Below are 19,994 nucleotides of genomic sequence, written 5' to 3' on the forward strand. Positions count from 1 at the left end.
GTAATAAAGGGATTATCTATCTTTATAAACAACAAAAATTCTGGTGTTGACTGTCCCTTTAAGTAATGTAACACATACTTGCCTGAGGACACCCATCCACATATAGCAGATAGCCAAACCAGTACTGAAACAGTTATCAGTAGAGGTAATGGAATATGAGTATATTGTCGATCTGAAAAGGGAGGTAGGAGATGAATCTCTACGACCGATAACGGAGAACCTATGAAAAAGATCCCCGTGAGGAAAACAATTGCATTCAATAGGTGATACTCCCTTCACATCCCTCTGACATTCACTGTACTCTGAGAGGATTCGGGCTTCAAAAATGCTGAGAAGCACATATCAACGTAGAAATCTTAGCACAAACTTACTTCACCACCTCCATTTGTAAAACTGAATTGTGGGTGTGGTGAGTATTTATAGGCATTTTGAGGGTTGGGAAACTTTGCCCCTCCTGGTAGGATTGTATATCCCATATGTCCCTAGCTCATGGACTCTTACCAATTACATGAAAGAAACATGGGTTGACATACCTGAACCATATGAGTGGAAAACCACTAGGACCTTTTCTATCACAAGGAGATGCAGAGCATTCCCAATACCAGAGAAGGACCCCTAACCGGAGCCCAAAAAGACCTCACTGTCCCGAAAAACAGAATTTATGTTTACCTGATAAATTACTTTCTCCAACGGTGTGTCCGGTCCACGGCGTCATCCTTACTTGTGGGATATTCTCTTCCCCAACAGGAAATGGCAAAGAGCCCAGCAAAGCTGGTCACATGATCCCTCCTAGGCTCCGCCTTCCCCAGTCATTCGACCGACGTAAAGGAGGAATATTTGCATAGGAGAAATCATATGATACCGTGGTGACTGTAGTTAAAGAAAATAAATTATCAGACCTGATTAAAAAACCAGGGCGGGCCGTGGACCGGACACACCGTTGGAGAAAGTAATTTATCAGGTAAACATAAATTCTGTTTTCTCCAACATAGGTGTGTCCGGTCCACGGCGTCATCCTTACTTGTGGGAACCAATACCAAAGCTTTAGGACACGGATGATGGGAGGGAGCAAATCAGGTCACCTAGATGGAAGGCACCACGGTTTGCAAAACCTTTTGTGGCAAACCTAGCCACTTCTGGACTATAACGTAAGAAAGGTTGTCTGTGACAGACCCTTCGGTCAGGACTGAAAGTGTTAACTTTATTTTCTAACCACAAGTGGCTGGCTCCAGCTACAATCTAATTAATGCTTAGCATTCTATTGTTTGATCACCCCCAGAGAGAAACGCCTAAGTGATAAGGAGAGTCAAGAGTGTCCTGTGGTTGAAGTGTTTAAGTAATATAATCCTATTGTATCATGTCAAGGGCGCTTCTCCCTTTTATCTAATGTACAACATTCTTTCCACCCCCATCTGGGGGGGGGGGGGTCAAAAACCTGTATAAATCTGTATGCTGCCTTCAAATAAAGTGTTATTCTGTTTAAAACCTGAAAACTGGCTGGGTTGTGAACTGCTGATTCCCTATGCAGGACATTGTTCCCTGGTGTTAACCCTTGGTATCCGGTTGGTACCGTTACAATTGGTGGCAAGCGACGGAATGAACCTTATCGCCCAGAAGAGCAACTACACAAGCCAGTAACCTCAGGAAGAGGGGGATTACTACAATACTGACTAAGATGGAAGGAGTACCAGGGACCGAAGTGAATGGAGATGGATTATTCTAAGCTAAAGAGACAAACGTAAAAGGAACTGCTAGAAGCCAGGGGAAAGATAGGCAGCAGCAAACCCAAGGCTATATTAATTGCTGAGCTGATGGAGGGAGACAGAGCTCGCAGCGCTACGCCTCCAGCAGCCATGGAGGAGACCCTATACCAGAGGGAAATGAGGACCAGGCTGGAATTTTTACCCCAACCTGTACCACGGGATATGCTATCCGTGGTAATGGCAGATGTGCAGGAGTACGTGATGGCACACAGTCCGCGGAATGCATCCTCCCGAGCAGAATCCATTTTGGACGCACTCAGCAACCCAGTAAGACCCAAAATCCCATACCATGCATTTAAAATGTTTTGTGAGGAGAAGGATGAGATTGATGGGTATTTACAGGATTTTGAGAGACTGTGCGAGTTACATGATTTGGAGCAGTCCGTATGGGTGCCGGTGCTAGCAGGCAAGCTAGCCGGTAGGGCAGCGGAAGCGTATCGCGCTGTACCCAGGGAGGACAGCAAGGATTACGCTAAAGTGAAGAGAGCGATCTTGGAAAGATATGCCATTACCTCAGAGGCATACCGGCGCAAGTTTAGAGGCCTGCGCAAGCCAGAAAGAGATTCCCATGCAGAGTGGGCCCACAAGCTGGATCAAGCATCTCAGGGGTGGATACAGGCCAGCCAAGCTACCACCATGGAAGAATTGCGACAACTGATGCTGTTGGAGCAATTCTTTAACGGCTTGTCCCCAGAAGCCCAAGAATGGGTGAGAGATCGAAAACCCCTCACCTTAACCGAAGCAGCCAGATTAGCAGACCAGCATTTTGATGCCAGGAGGCACCATGGACTACAGCCTAACAACGGACGGGCTAATATACAATGCCACACCTGCAAGCAGTGGGGACATATGGCACGTGAGTGCACCCAAAATCGGAGCAGACAAGCTTGGAACCAGGTCAGACAGAACCTGGCCCCAAGGGCGGCTGCTCATCATTACCAAACGGAGCCAGCCGCTCATGAGGTGTTGAGCACCCAAGCCGAGGAACCCCTGGGATTTCTGCATGAGGTGATGTCGGTCCAGGGCCTTCGGGATTCGGGAGCTACTTTAACCCTGATAGCTCCCCATTTGGTGCCGGATACAGCACCCACTGGCGGATCCGTGGCAGTACGAGGGGCAGGGGGAGCAGTATACCGATTGCCCACTGCTAGAGTGGAGTACAGACCCCCAGTCACCCCAGCAGCTGCCAGTTACCAACCCCCGGCGCACCGCTATACCACACGGCCTCCGGCCACGAACTACCCTCAGAGAGCCCGGTTCAATTCGCGGGGCTACTCACAACCTATTCGGTGCTTTGGATGTAAGCAACTAGGGCACAAAAGACCAGAGTGTCCCCTAAATGCAGCGAATCAAGCACAGTCCTGGAGAAGACCCGCTGGCGGAATCCCACATAATCCTCAGCCTGTGGCCCGCTACGTAGAGGCGCCAGAATGCTGGGGCAGCCTACATGAAGCAGACCCCGTGCAAGCTGCCCACCGGAATAACCGGCAACGGGTTAAAGTGAATGGGAAGGAGGTCAGTTGTCTACGGGATACTGGTGCTACCATGACCTTGCTTCAAGAGAACTTGGTGCCTGAGAAACAGCACACTGGAGACACTGTGGCTGTGAGGGTAGCAGGGGGCACTGTGTTCCGCCTACCTGTTGCCAGGGTACATTTGGATTGGGGAGTGGGCGCTAGACTTGTGAATGTGGGGGTCAAGAAGGACTTACCTGCTGATGTTCTCCTTGGAAATGACTTGGCCCCCCTTGTTTCTGCCTATGCTCCCATGGATCCCGCTAATGTTAACCCTGTGACTACCCAAGCCCAGTCCCTCCGGGAAGAGACGCTTCCATGTTTGGGGTGGGGGCAGTACTGAGCCAAGTTGGAGCAGATGGCGGAGAACACCCCGTAGCTTACTTGAGCCGAAAGTTGTTGCCCCGGACATCCCCAAGCCGATCCGTTGGGATCAGACTGTGTATGCCGGCTTGGTTCTGGGGGAGCATTGTGGCAAACCTAGCCACTTCTGGACTATAACGTAAGAAAGGTTGTCTGTGACAGACCCTTCGGTCAGGACTGAAAGTGTTAACTTTATTTTCTAACCACAAGTGGCTGGCTCCAGCTACCATCTAATTAATGCTTAGCATTCTATTGTTTGATCACCCCCAGAGAGAAACGCCTAAGTGATAAGGAGAGTCAAGAGTGTCCTGTGGTTGAAGTGTTTAAGTAATATAATCCTATTGTATCATGTCAAGGGCGCTTCTCCCTTTTATCTAATGTACAACATTCTTTCCACCCCCATCTGGGGGGGGGGGGGTCAAAAACCTGTATAAATCTGTATGCTGCCTTCAAATAAAGTGTTATTCTGTTTAAAACCTGAAAACTGGCTGGGTTGTGAACTGCTGATTCCCTATGCAGGACATTGTTCCCTGGTGTTAACCCTTGGTATCCGGTTGGTACCGTTACACCTTTCTCCCAAAAATAGCCTCAGAAGAAGCAAAAGTATCAAATTTGTAAAATTTGGTAAAAGTGTGCAGTGAAGACCAAGTCGCTGCCTTACATATCTGATCAACAGAAGCCTCGTTCTTAAAGGCCCATGTGGAAGCCACGGCCCTAGTGGAATGAGCTGTGATTCTTTCAGGAGGCTGCCGTCCGGCAGTCTCATAAGCCAATCTGATGATGCTTTTAAGCCAAAAAGATAGAGAGGTAGAAGTTGCTTTTTGACCTCTCCTTTTACCAGAATAAACAACAAACAAGGAAGATGTTTGACTGAAATCCTTTGTAGCATCTAAATAGAATTTTAGAGCACGGACAACGTCCAAATTGTGTAACAAACGTTCCTTCTATGAAACTGGATTCGGACACAAAGAAGGTACAACTATCTCCTGGTTAATATTTTTGTTGGAAACAACCTTCGGAAGAAAACCAGGCTCAGTACGTAAAAACCACCTTATCTGCATGGACCAGATAGGGCGGAGAACACTGCAGAGCAGATAACTCAGAAACTCTTCTAGCGGAAGAAATTGCAACCTAAAACAAAACTTTCCAAGATAATAACTTAATATCTACGGAATGTAAGGGTTCAAACGGAACCCCTTGAAAAACTGAAAGAACTAGATTAAGACTCCAGAGAGGAGTCAAAGGTCTGTAAACAGGCTTGATTCTAACCAGAGCCTGAACAAACGCTAAAACGTCTGGCACAGCTGCCAGCCTTTTGTGAAGTAAAACAGATAAAGCAGAGATCTGTCCCTTCAGAGAACTCGCAGAAAATCCTTTCTCCAAACCTTCTTGTAGAAAGGAAAGAATCTTAGGAATTTTTATCTTGTTCCATGGGAATCCTTTAGATTCACACCAACAGATATATTTTTTCCATATTTTATAGTTACAGGCTTTCTAGCCTGAATAAGAGTAACTATTACAGAATCTGAAAACCCACGCTTTGATAAAATCAAGCGTTCAAACTCCAAGCAGTCAGTTGGAGGAAAACCAGATTCGGATGTTCGAATGGACCCTGAATAAGAAGGTCCTGTCTCAAAGGTAGCTTCCATGGTGGAGCCGATGACACATTCACCAGGTCTGCATACCAAGTCCTGCGTGGCCACACAGGAACTATCAAGATCACCGAAGCCCTCTCCAGATTGATCCTGGCTACCAGCCTGGGAATGAGAGGAACCGGTGGGAATACATAAGCTAGGTTGAAGATCCAAGGTGCTACTATTGTATCCAATAGAGTCGCCTTGGGATCCCTGGATTTGGACCCGTAACAAGGGACCATGAAGTTCTGACGAGAGGCCATCAGAACCATGTCTGGAATGCCCCATAATTGAGTTATTTGGGCAAAGATTTCCAGATGGAGTTCCCACTCCCCCGGATGCTCCTCCATCGCCAGGGAACTCCTTGTTACCCCCTGATGGTTGATATATGTAACAGTCGTCATGATGTCTGATTGAAACCTTATGAATTTGGCCTTTGCTAGTCGAGGCCAAGCCTTGAGAGCATTGAATATCTCTCTCAGTTCCATTATGTTTATCGGGAGAAGAGAGTCTTCCCGAAACCATAGACCCTGAGTTTTCAGGGGTTCCCAGACAGCGCCCCAGCCCACCAGACTGGCGTCGGTCGTGACAATGACCTATTCTGGTCTGCGGAAGCTCATTCCCTGTGACAGGTTGTCCAGGGTCAGCCACCAACGGAGTGAATCTCTGGTTATTTGATCTAGTTGTATCGTCGGAGACAAGTCTGTATAATCCCCATTCCACTGTCTGAGCATGCACAGGTGCAATGGTCTTAGATGAATTCGTGCAAAAACAGAATTTATGTTTACCTGATAAATTACTTTCTCCAACGGTGTGTCCGGTCCACGGCGTCATCCTTACTTGTGGGATATTCTCTTCCCCAACAGGAAATGGCAAAGAGCCCAGCAAAGCTGGTCACATGATCCCTCCTAGGCTCCGCCTTCCCCAGTCATTCGACCGACGTAAAGGAGGAATATTTGCATAGGAGAAACCATATGATACCGTGGTGACTGTAGTTAAAGAAAATAAACTATCAGACCTGATTAAAAAACCAGGGCGGGCCGTGGACCGGACACACCGTTGGAGAAAGTAATTTATCAGGTAAACATAAATTCTGTTTTCTCCAACATAGGTGTGTCCGGTCCACGGCGTCATCCATACTTGTGGGAACCAATACCAAAGCTTTAGGACACGGATGAAGGGAGGGAGCAAATCAGGTCACCTAGATGGAAGGCACCACGGCTTGCAAAACCTTTCTCCCAAAAATAGCCTCAGAAGAAGCAAAAGTATCAAACTTGTAAAATTTAGTAAAAGTGTGCAGTGAAGACCAAGTCGCTTCCTTACATATCTGATCAACAGAAGCCTCGTTCTTGAAGGCCCATGTGGAAGCCACAGCCCTAGTGGAATGAGCTGTGATTCTTTCAGGAGGCTGCCGTCCGGCAGTCTCATAAGCCAATCTGATGATGCTTTTAATCCAAAAAGAGAGAGAGGTAGAAGTTGCTTTTTGACCTCTCCTTTTACCAGAATAAACAACAAACAAGGAAGACGTTTGTCTAAAATCCTTTGTAGCATCTAAATAGAATTTTAGAGCACGAACAACATCCAAATTGTGCAACAAACGTTCCTTCTTTGAAACTGGATTCGGACACAAAGAAGGCACGACTATCTCCTGGTTAATGTTTTTGTTAGAAACAACTTTCGGAAGAAAACCAGGTTTAGTACGTAAAACCACCTTATCTGCATGGAACACCAGATAAGGAGGAGAACACTGCAGAGCAGATAATTCTGAAACTCTTCTAGCAGAAGAAATTGCAACCAAAAACAAAACTTTCCAAGATAATAACTTAATATCAACGGAATGTAAGGGTTCAAACGGAACCCCCTGAAGAACTGAAAGAACTAAATTGAGACTCCAAGGAGGAGTCAAATGTTTGTAAACAGGCTTGATTCTAACCAGAGCCTGAACAAAGGCTTGAACATCTGGCACAGCTGCCAGCTTTTTGTGAAGTAACACAGACAAGGCAGAAATCTGTCCCTTCAAGGAACTTGCAGATAATCCTTTCTCCAAACCTTCTTGAAGAAAGGATAGAATCTTAGGAATTTTTACCTTGTCCCAAGGGAATCCTTTAGATTCACACCAACAGATATATTTTTTCCATATTTTGTGGTAAATTTTTCTAGTTACAGGCTTTCTGGCCTGAACAAGAGTATCAATGACAGAATCTGAGAACCCTCGCTTTGATAAGATCAAGCGTTCAATCTCCAAGCAGTCAGTTGGAGTGAGACCAGATTCGGATGTTCGAACGGACCTTGAACAAGAAGGTCTCGTCTCAAAGGTAGCTTCCATGGTGGAACCGATGACATATTCACCAGGTCTGCATACCAAGTCCTGCGTGGCCACGCAGGAGCTATCAAGATCACCGATGCCCTCTCCTGATTGATCCTGGCTACCAGCCTGGGGATGAGAGGAAACGGCGGGAATACATAAGCTAGGTTGAAGGTCCAAGGTGCTACTAGTGCATCTACTAGAGTCGCCTTGGGATCCCTGGATCTGGACCCGTAGCAAGGAACCTTGAAGTTCTGACGAGAGGCCATCAAATCCATGTCTGGAATGCCCCACAATTGAGTAATTTGGGCAAAGATTTCCGGATGGAGTTCCCACTCCCCCGGATGAAATGTCTGACGACTCAGAAAATCCGCTTCCCAATTTTCTACTCCTGGGATGTGGATTGCAGACAAGTGGCAGGAGTGAGTCTCCGCCCATTGAATGATTTTGGTCACTTCTTCCATCGCCAGGGAACTCCTAGTTCCCCCCTGATGGTTGATGTACGCAACAGTCGTCATGTTGTCTGATTGAAACCGTATGAACTTGGCCTTTGCTAGCTGAGGCCAAGCCTTGAGAGCATTGAATATCGCTCTCAGTTCCAGAATATTTATCGGGAGAAGAGATTCTTCCCGAGACCAAAGACCCTGAGCTTTCAGGGGTCCCCAGACCGCGCCCCAGCCCACCAGACTGGCGTCGGTCGTGACAATGACCCACTCTGGTCTGCGGAAGCTCATCCCCTGTGACAGGTTGTCCAGGGACAGCCACCAGCGGAGTGAATCTCTGGTCCTCTGATCTACTTGTATCGTCGGAGACAAGTCTGTATAGTCCCCATTCCACTGACTGAGCATGCACAGTTGTAATGGTCTTAGATGAATTCGCGCAAAAGGAACTATGTCCATTGCCGCTACCATCAAACCTATTACTTCCATGCACTGCGCTATGGAAGGAAGAGGAACAGAATGAAGTATTTGACAAGAGTTTAGAAGTTTTGATTTTCTGGCCTCTGTCAGAAAAATCCTCATTTCTAAGGAGTCTATTATTGTTCCCAAGAAGGGAACCCTTGTTGACGGAGATAGAGAACTTTTTTCTACGTTCACTTTCCACCCGTGAGATCTGAGAAAGGCCAGGACAATGTCCGTGTGAGCCTTTGCTTGAGGAAGGGACGACGCTTGAATCAGAATGTCGTCCAAGTAAGGTACTGCAATGCCCCTTGGTCTTAGCACCGCTAGAAGGGACCCTAGTACCTTTGTGAAAATCCTTGGAGCAGTGGCTAATCCGAACGGAAGTGCCACAAACTGGTAATGCTTGTCCAGGAATGCGAACCTTAGGAACCGATGATGTTCCTTGTGGATAGGAATATGTAGATACGCATCCTTTAAATCCACCGTGGTCATGAATTGACCTTCCTGGATGGAAGGAAGAATTGTTCGAATGGTTTCCATTTTGAACGATGGAACCTTGAGAAACTTGTTTAGGATCTTGAGATCTAAGATTGGTCTGAATGTTCCCTCTTTTTTGGGAACTACGAACAGATTGGAGTAGAACCCCATCCCTTGTTCTCCTAAAGGAACAGGATGAATCACTCCCATTTTTAACAGGTCTTCTACACAATGTAAGAATGCCTGTCTTTTTATGTGGTCTGAAGACAATTGAGACCTGTGGAACCTCCCCCTTGGGGGAAGCCCCTTGAATTCCAGAAGATAACCTTGGGAGACTATTTCTAGTGCCCAAGGATCCAGAACATCTCTTGCCCAAGCCTGAGCGAAGAGAGAGAGTCTGCCCCCCACCAGATCCGGTCCCGGATCGGGGGCCAACATCTCATGCTGTCTTGGTAGCAGTGGCAGGTTTCTTGGCCTGCTTTCCTTTGTTCCAGCCTTGCATTGGTCTCCAGGCTGGCTTGGCTTGAGAAGTATTACCCTCTTGCTTAGAGGACGTAGCACTTGGGGCTGGTCCGTTTCTGCGAAAGGGACGAAAATTAGGTTTATTTTTGGCCTTGAAAGACCTATCCTGAGGAAGGGCGTGGCCCTTGCCCCCAGTGATATCAGAGATAATCTCTTTCAAGTCAGGGCCAAACAGCGTTTTCCCCTTGAAAGGAATGTTAAGCAATTTGTTCTTGGAAGACGCATCCGCTGACCAAGATTTTAACCAAAGCGCTCTGCGCGCCACAATAGCAAAACCAGAATTTTTCGCCGCTAACCTAGCCAATTGCAAAGTGGCGTCTAGGGTGAAAGAATTAGCCAATTTGAGAGCATGAATTCTGTCCATAATCTCCTCATAAGAAGAAGAATTATTATTGAGCGCCTTTTCTAGCTCATCGAACCAGAAACACGCTGCTGTAGTGACAGGAACAATGCATGAAATTGGTTGTAGAAGGTAACCTTGCTGAACAAACATCTTTTTAAGCAAACCTTCTAATTTTGTATCCATAGGATCTTTGAAAGCACAACTATCTTCTATGGGTATAGTGGTGCGTTTGTTTAGAGTAGAAACCGCCCCCTCGACCTTGGGGACTGTCTGCCATAAGTCCTTTCTGGGGTCGACCATAGGAAACAATTTTTTAAATATGGGGGGAGGGACGAAAGGTATACCGGGCCTTTCCCATTCTTTATTTACAATGTCCGCCACCCGCTTGGGTATAGGAAAAGCTTCGGGGGGCCCCGGGACCTCTAGGAACTTGTCCATTTTACATAGTTTCTCTGGAATGACCAAATTCTCACAATCATCCAGAGTGGATAACACCTCCTTAAGCAGAGCGCGGAGATGTTCCAATTTAAATTTAAATGTAATCACATCAGGTTCAGCTTGTTGAGAAATTTTCCCTGAATCTGAAATTTCTCCCTCAGACAAAACCTCCCTGGCCCCCTCAGACTGGTGTAGGGGCCCTTCAGAACCAATATCATCAGCGTCCTCATGCTCTTCAGTATTTTCTAAAACAGAGCAGTCGCGCTTTCGCTGATAAGTGGGCATTTTGGCTAAAATGTTTTTGATAGAATTATCCATTACAGCCGTTAATTGTTGCATAGTAAGGAGTATTGGCGCGCTAGATGTACTAGGGGCCTCCTGTGTGGGCAAGACTGGTGTAGACGAAGGAGGGGATGATGCAGTACCATGCTTACTCCCCTCACTTGAGGAATCATCTTGGGCATCATTTTCTCTAAATTTTGTGTCACATAAATCACATCTATTTAAATGAGAAGGAACCTTGGCTTCCCCACATTCAGAACACAGTCTATCTGGTAGTTCAGACATGTTAAACAGGCAAAAAACTTGATAACAAAGTACAAAAAACGTTTTAAAATAAACCGTTACTGTCACTTTAAATTTTAAACTGAACACACTTTATTACTGCAATTGCGAAAAAGTATGAAGGAATTGTTCAAAATTCACCAAAATTTCACCACAGTGTCTTAAAGCCTTAAAAGTATTGCACACCAAGTTTGGAAGCTTTAACCCTTAAAATAACGGAACCGGAGCCGTTTTTATATTTAACCCCTTTACAGTCCCTGGTATCTGCTTTGCTGAGACCCAACCAAGCCCAAAGGGGAATACGATACCAAATGACGCCTTCAGAAAGTCTTTTCTATGTATCAGAGCTCCTCACACATGCATCTGCATGTCATGCTTCTCAAAAACAAGTGCGCAATAGAGGCGCGAAAATGAGACTCTGCCTATGATTAGGGAAAGCCCCTAGAGAATAAGGTGTCCAATACAGTGCCTGCCGGTTATTTTACATAATTCCCAAGATTAAAATAATTCCTCAAGGCTATGGAGTATAAAATATGTTTATATATAAATCGATTTAGCCCAGAAAATGTCTACAGTCTTAAAAAGCCCTTGTGAAGCCCTTTTTTTCTTTCTGTAATAAAAATGGCTTACCGGATCCCATAGGGAAAATGACAGCTTCCAGCATTACATCGTCTTGTTAGAATGTGTCATACCTCGAGCAGCAAAAGTCTGCTTACTGTTCCCCCAACTGAAGTTAATTCCTCTCAACAGTCCTGTGTGGAAACAGCCATCGATTTTAGTAACGGTTGCTAAAATCATTTTCCTCTTACAAACAGAAATCTTCATCTCTTTCCTGTTTCAGAGTAAATAGTACATACCAGCACTATTTTAAAATAACAAACTCTTGATTGAAGAATAAAAACTACATTTAAACACCAAAAAACTCTAAGCCATCTCCGTGGAGATGTTGCCTGTACAACGGCAAAGAGAATGACAGGGGAAGGCGGAGCCTAGGAGGGATCATGTGACCAGCTTTGCTGGGCTCTTTGCCATTTCCTGTTGGGGAAGAGAATATCCCACAAGTAAGGATGACGCCGTGGACCGGACACACCTATGTTGGAGAAAAGGAACAACCAACTTCCGAAGGGAATCAAAGTCCCCCAAAGGCGACCCAACTGACCATCCAAGAGGTCTCACTGAAGAAGAGAACCACTAAAGGAACAAGTCCAAAAAGGACAATTTCCTAAAGCAACACCGCCCCGACCGGCAGAAAAGAGGCGCTAAACCCTCTAATTTTCCCACCACGTAGGAAGGAATACTATACGTTCCAAGGGTATCGGAAGCAACGGAGTGATGCATCAAAATTCACTGACCCAGTCACCAGAGAGACTGCTATTTAGGACTGAAACAATCCCGAGAGCCTCATGGACCCGCAAGTCCTCTTGAGAATGTTTAGCTGAAACTTGTAAAACAAATAACAAGAAACATAAATAATGTTATTAGCACTCGGCACCCCAACCTGACCAGCAAGGTATAAATAGGCGCCACGTGTCTGAAGAAGCTGCGAGACAGAAGATATGAAACCAAGCAGGACCAGCCTGCAACCAGGGTCATAACTGCCAAGCTGGCTAAATACGCCCTCCGAGGGAAGAAAAAAAGACAAACATGGGACTAACGTGTCCCGAATAACTTCCGTAGAAGCAACCTGCAAGGATTGATCCCAGAGAACTTCCCGCAGGAAACATAGTATGAAAGAGAAAATAAAATTCATCCTAACCGGATAAAATAAAATAACATGCAACCCGAGAGTTAATGTCCAAGAAGAACCGAAAGATCCGCAGGACCAGCCTAACGGAAACCCTGTTCTTCCAACAAAACTGGGAAGGATCTCGATAACAAGACTTAAAAGGATATTACTTCATCCCCCCATGTGTAACGAGGTGAGCCATTCGAAGGAGGAGACTGAGGAGTACCATAACGAGAAGGATAGGGTCTCCAAAAAGCTAAAAAATGCATCTGAGTAGAACATGAAGGCGAGCCAGCTTGTAACAAAAGGCACACTACTCAGGAACAGTTACACCCGCAGGGAACTGCCCATACCCTCCAGTGGCCGAGAGACCTGGGGCAATCGGGCACAAACACAATCGCAAATAAACACCAGGACTTCGTAGACGCGCATTGCCAAAAGCATCCAGTCTGCAAAGGCTTAGATACAAGGTAATCAGAGATAAAAAAAAAAAGTATGTCGGTTATGCAAAACTGGGGAATGGGTAATAAAGGGAATATCTATCTTTTTAAACAACAAAAGTAGAGTAGGTTGTCCCTTTAAAGGAATACTGAACCCATTTTTTTTCTTTCCCGATTCAGATAGAGCATACAATTTTAAGCAACTTTCTATTTTACTCCCATCATTTTTTCTTTGTTCTCTTGTTAGCTTTATTCGAAAAAGCAGGAATGCAAGCTTACGAGCCACCCAATCTTTGATTCAGCACCTGGGTAGTGCTTGCCGATTGGTGGCTAAATGCAGCCACAAATCAGCAAGAGCTATAAAGGGTGTTGAACTAAAAATGGGCCAGCTCGTAAGCTTACATTCTTGCTTTGCAAATAAAAATACCAAGAGAACAAAGTAAAAATAATAAGAGTAAAATAGAAAGTTGCTTAAAATTGCATGCTCTCTTTATAATGACAGAAAAAAAATTGGTTTCAGTATCCCTTTAAGTAAACATCTCTTAATGGACAGAAATCAAATACTCAGGTGATCTAAAACAAATATAAAAGAAAAACTATTTATGTAACAACTTAAGCGATTAATTTATTTATTTCATATTGGCAAGAGTCCATGAGCTAGTGATGTATGGGATATACAATCCTACCAGGAGGGGCAAAGTTTCCCAACCCTCAAAATGCCTATAAATACACCCCTCACCACACCGACAATTCAGTTTAACGAATAGCCAAGTAGTGGGATGAAAAAATAAGGAGTAAAAAAAAAGCATACAAAAAGAGGAACTGGAAATAAAATTGTGCTTTTTAAACAAAAATCATAACCACCATTAAAATGGTGGGCCTCATGGACTCTTGCCAATATGAAAGAAATTAATTTATCAGTTAAGTTCTTACATAAATTATGGTTTTCTTTCATGTAATTGGCAATGTCCATGAGCTAGTGACGTATGGGATAGAAATACCCAAGATGTGGGAGACCACAGAAGAATAACAAGAAAGGGAGGGATAAAATAAAAACAGCTATTTCCGTTGAAAAAATCATGTGTCATAAATTTCACATAAATTTCAAGAAAAAAAATTAAATCATAAGCAGAAGAATCAAACTGAGACAGCTGCCTGAAGAACTTTTCTACCAAAGACTGCTTCAGAAGAAGCAAATACATCAAAATGGTAAAAATTTTGTAAATGTATGCAAAGAAGACCAAGTTGCTGCTATGCAATTCTGATCAACCGAAGCTTCATTCTTAAAAGCCCAAGAACTAGCGACTGATCTAGTAGAATGAGCTGTAATTCTCTGAGGCGAAGACTGTCCTGCCTCCAAATAAGCCTTGTGAATCAAAAGTTTTAACCAAGATGCCAAATAAATGGCAGAGGCTTTCTGACCTTTCCTAGAACTAGAAAAGATAACAAATAGACTAGAAGTCTTCCTGAAATCTTTAGTAGCTTCGACATAATATTTCAAAGCTCTTACAACATCCAAAGAATGTAAAGATCTTTCAAGAGTATTCTTGGGATTAGGACACAAGGCAGGAACAACAATTTCCCTACTATTCACAACCTTAGGAAGAAATTTAAATGAAGTCCGCAAAACAGTCTTATCCTGATGGAAAATCAGAAAAGGAGACTCAAGAGAGCAGACAATTCAGAAACTCTTCTAGCTGAAGAGATAGCCAAAAGGAACAACACTTTCCAAGAAAGTAGTTAATATCCAAAGAATGCATAGGCTGAAAAGGAGGAGAGATTGATTTAACAACAGGCTTGATACGAACCAAAGCCTGAACAAAACAGTGAATATCAGGAAGTTTAGCAATCTTTCTATGAAATAAAACAGAAAGAGCAGAGATCTGTCCCTTCAAGGAACTTGCAGACAAACCTTTATCCAAACCATCCTGAAGAAACTGTAAAATTCTAGGAATCCTAAAAGAATGCCAAGGGAATTTATGAGAAAAACACCATGAAATATGAGTTTTTCATACTCAATAATAAATCTTCCTTAAAACAGACTTACGAGCCTGTAGCATAGTATTAATCACTGAGTCAGAGAATCCTCTATGACTAAGCACTAGGCGTTCAATCCCCATACATTCAAATTTAGTGATTTGAGATCTTGTCTGTTAAAGACAGAGTCATGGACACTGAATCTATCTGGAAACCCAGAAAGGTCACCCTTGTCTGAGGAATCAATGAACTTTTTGGTAAATTGATCCTCCAACCATGATCTTGAAGAAACAACACAAGTCGATTCGTATGAGATTCTGCTAAATGTAAAGACTGAGCAAGTACCAAGATATCGTCCAAATAAGGAAATACCACAATACCCTGTTCTCTGATTACAGACAGAAGGGCACCGAGAACCTTTGTAAAAATTCTTGGAGCTGTAGCTAGGCCAAACGGCAGAGCCACAAACTGGTAATGCTTGTCCAGGAAAGAGAATCTCAGGAACTGATAGTGAGCTGGATGAATCGGAATATGCAGATATGCATCCTGTAAATCTATTGTAGACATAATGCCCTTGCTGAACAAAAGGCAAGATAGTCCTTACAGTTACCATTTTGAATGTTGGTATCCTTACAAAACGATTCAATATTTTTAGATCCAGAACTAGTCTGAAGGAATTCTCCTTCTTTGGTACAATGAAGAGATTCGAATAAAACCCCAGCCCCTGTTCCAAAACTGGAACTGGCATAATTACTCCAGCCAACTCTAGATCTGAAACACAATTCAGAAATGCTTGAGCTTTCACTGGGTTTACTGGGACACGGGAAAGAAAAAATCTCTTTGCAGGAGGTCTTATCTTGAAACCAATTCTGTACCCTTCTGAAACAATGTTCTGAATCCAAAGATTGTGAACAGAATTTATCCAAATTTCTTTGAAAAAACGTAATCTGCCCCCTACCAGCTGAGCTGGAATGAGGGCCGCACCTTCATGTGGACTTAGAAGCTGGCTTTGCTTTTCTAGAAGGCTTGGATTTATTCCAGACTGGAGATGGTTTCCAAACTGAAACTGCTCCTGAGGATGAAGGATCAGGCTTTTGTTCTTTGTTGAAACGAAAGGAACGAAAACGATTATTAGCCCTGTTTTTACCTTTAGATTTTTTTATCCTGTGGTAAAAAAGATCCTTTCCCACCAGTAACAGTTGAGATAATAGAATCCAACTGAGAACCAAATAATTTATTACCCTGGAAAGAAAGGGAAAGTAGAGTCGATTTAGAAGACATATCAGCATTCCAAGTTTTAAGCCATAAAGCTCTTCTAGCTAAAATAGCTAGAGACATAAACCTGACATCAACTCTGATAATATCAAAAATGGCATCACAGATAAAATTATTAGCATGTTGAAGAAGAAGAATAATATTATGAGAATCATGATCTGTTACTTGTTGCGCTAAAGTTTCCAACCAAAAAGTTGAAGCTGCAGCAACATCAGCCAATGATATAGCAGGTCTAAGAAGATTACCTGAACACAGATAAGCTTTTCTTAGAAAGGATTCAATTTTCCTATCTAAAGGATCCTTAAAGGAAGTACCATCTGCCGTAGGAATAGTAGTACGTTTAGCAAGGGTAGAAATAGCCCCATCAACTTTAGGGATTTTGTCCCAAAACTCTAATCTGTCGGACGGCACAGGATATAATTGCTTAAAACGTTTAGAGGGAGGTAAATGAATTACCCAAATTATTCCATTCTCTGGAAATTACTTCAGAAATAGCACCAGGAACAGGAAAAACTTCTGGAATAACCACAGGAGATTTAAAGACCTTGTCTAAACGTTTAGATTTAGTATCAAGAGGACCAGAATCCTCAATTTCTAAAGCAATTAAAACTTATTTAAGTAAAGAACGAATAAATTCCATTTTAAATAAATATGAAGATTTATCAGCATCAACCTCTGAGACAGAATCCTCTGAACCAGAAGAATCATTAGAATCAGAATGATGATGTTCATTTAAAAATTAATCTGGATAACGAGAAGTTTTAAAAGATTTTTTGTGTTTACTAGGAGGAATAACAGACATAGCCTTCTTAATGGATTCAGAAACAAAATCTCTTATGTTATCAGGAACACTCTGAACATTAGATGTTGTTGGAACTGCAACAGGTAATGGTACTTTACTAAAGGAAATATTATCTGCATTAACAAGTTTGTCATGACATTTAATACAAACAGCTGGAGGAACAGCTACCAAAAGTTAACAGCAGATACACTTAGCTTTGGTAGTTCCAGCACCAGACAGCGATTTTCCTGAAGTATCTTCTGACTCAGATGCAACGTGAGACATCTTGCAATATGTAAGATAAACAACATATAAAGCAAAATTGATCAAATTCCTTAAATGACAGTTTCAGGAATGGGGAAAAAATGCCAAAGAACAAGCTTCTAGCAACCAGAAGCAAAGAAAAATGAGACTTAAATAATGTGGAGACAAAAGCGACGCCCTTATTTTTGCTTTTGGCGCCAAAATGACGCCACATCCGGAACGCCGACATTTTTGGCGCAAAAGAACGTCAAAAAATGACGCAACTTCCGGCGACACGTATGACGCCGGAAACAGAAAAGATTTTTTGCGCCAAAAAGTCCGCGCCAAGAATGACGCAATAAAATGAAGCATTTTCAGCCCCCGCGAGCCTAACAGCCCACAGGGAAAAAGTCAAATTTTTAAGGTAAGAAAACTGATTGATTCAAATGCATTATCCCAAATATGAAACTGACTGTCTGAAAAAAAGGAATGTTGAACATTCTGAGTCAAGGCAAATAAATGTTTGAATACATATATTTAGAACTTTAAAAAAGTGCCCAACCATAGCTTTAGAGTGTCACAGAAAATAAGACTTACTTACCCCAGGACACTCATCTACATGTTGTAGAAAGCCAAACCAGTACTGAAACGAAATCAGCAGAGGTAATGGTATATATATATATAAGAGTATATCGTCGATCTGAAAAGGGAGGTAAGAGATTAATCTCTACGACCGATAACAGAGAACCTATGAAATAGACCCCGTAGAAGGAGATCATTGAATTCAAACAGGCAATACTCTCTTCACATCCCTCTGACATTCACTGCACGCTGAGAGGAAAACCGGGCTCCAACCTGCTGCGGAGCGCATATCAACGTAGAATCTAGCACAAACTTACTTCACCACCTCCATAGGAGGCAAAGTTTGTAAAACTGATTTGTGGGTGTGGTGAGGGGTGTATTTATAGGCATTTTGAGGTTTTGGGAAACTTTGCCCCTCCTGGTAGGAATGTATATCCCATACGTCACTAGCTCATGGACTCTTGCTAATTACATGAAAGAAATAGTACACACCGGTACCACTTAAAAAATAAAAAACATCTTGATTGAAGAAACTAAAACTAACACCTCACTTTACCTCTTCCTAGTATAACACAGGCAAAGAGAATGACTGGAGGTGGAGGGGAAGGGAGGAGCTATATATATATATACAGCTCTGCGGTGGTGCTCTTTGCCACTTCCTGTTAGCCGGAGGTTAATATCCCACAAGTAAGGATGAAATCCGTGGACTCATCATATCTTTGTAAAAGAAATAAAACTACGCACAACGCAAAAGGAAGTGGAGACATTTTTTGGCGCCAACAAACATCCGGAAATGACGCAACTCGCATCATAAACACAAATATCGCGCCAAACAACCTAGCGTAAACTAAGACGCAGGAAATTACGAACTTGAGTTATTACAGACAATAACAGCATTTTGTGCCCCAGTGAGCCTAATTTGCCTGCAAGTTTTTCGAACAAAAGTCAAATTGAAAAAAAGACAATACCCCAGGTAAGACCAACTTCCTAAAACAGGATTCCTATAACGAAACTGCCAGACTGCAAAGGGAAATACACATAGACCTGACTCATGGCAAATATAGGTAAAATACATATATTTAAAACTTTATACATAAAGCGCAAAACCATAGCTGAGAGTGTCTTAAATAATGATACATACTTACCGAAAGACACCAATCCACTTATAGCAGATAGCCAAACCAGTACTGAAAGCTATCAGCAGAGGTAATGGTATATAAGAGTATATCGTCGATCTGAAAAGGGAGGTAGGAGATGAATCCCTACGACCGATAACAGAGCACCTTTGAAAAGATTTCCTGTGAGGGAAACCATAAAATCAATAGGCGATACTCTCTTCACATCCCTCTGACAAACACTGTACTCTGAGAGGAATTGAGCTTCAGAATGCTTAGAAGCGCTTATCACAGAAGAAGTCATAAAAATCAAGCACAAACTTACTTCACCACCTCCATAGGAGGCAAAGTTTGTAAAACTGAATGTGGGTGCGGTGAGGGGTGTATTTATAGGCATTTTGAGGTTTAGGAAACTTTGCCCCTCCTGGTAGGACTGTATATCCCATATTTCACTAGCTCATGGACTCTTGACAATTACATGAAAGAAATAAGAATTGTCTCTAGTTAGCAAGAGGTTTAAATAAACATTAGCTTGATAAACAATGTTAGCATTTTCCATGAATAATAAAAAAAAAGTCATAAATCAATGAATTCTTTCAATATGAAATTAGAAAAGTCTATATTGAATTACCTGAATATATCTACTTATATACACTATTTCAACACCTCATAAGCAGAAAGACAAGAAACACAAATAACAGAAAACCTTAGTTAGGCAAAAATGCAAATATTAACAGCACTCATCTAATATATTTAGCAGAGACTTTCCATAAGCTGTACATATTTACAGAAACAAAAACTTTCTATAGACCTGAATATAAGCATGGTAAATTGCAGAGTTGCCTACGTTAAGTCCTTAATTACTAAAAAAAAAGAAACAGAATTTATTTCAGACACAAAAAAAGGAAGATAGTTATGCATAATGAAATTTCAAACTATTTCACAGGCAAATGAACATTACAGCAGATATGCATATAAAGATTATTTCTCATGACTGAAGTATAATTGCAACCCTTAGCAATCTTTTTAT

At 42.8% G+C, this 19,994-nt stretch overlaps 1 protein-coding gene across 1 annotated transcript in view; it reads right to left on the bottom strand.

Annotated features, from left to right (window-relative positions):
* Positions 1–13,555: 13,555 nt before the first annotated feature.
* LOC128647427 (lipopolysaccharide-responsive and beige-like anchor protein) overlaps positions 13,556–19,994 on the bottom strand; it is a 167,027-nt gene continuing 160,588 nt past the window's right edge. The window contains exon 4 of the mRNA XM_053700217.1: positions 13,556–13,564. Within this exon, the coding sequence (XP_053556192.1) occupies positions 13,556–13,564 (9 nt within the window). The remainder of the gene's footprint in view (positions 13,565–19,994) is intronic.

This window comes from Bombina bombina, chromosome 2 (assembly GCF_027579735.1).
Source record: "Bombina bombina isolate aBomBom1 chromosome 2, aBomBom1.pri, whole genome shotgun sequence".
NCBI classification, from domain to species: domain Eukaryota; kingdom Metazoa; phylum Chordata; class Amphibia; order Anura; family Bombinatoridae; genus Bombina; species Bombina bombina.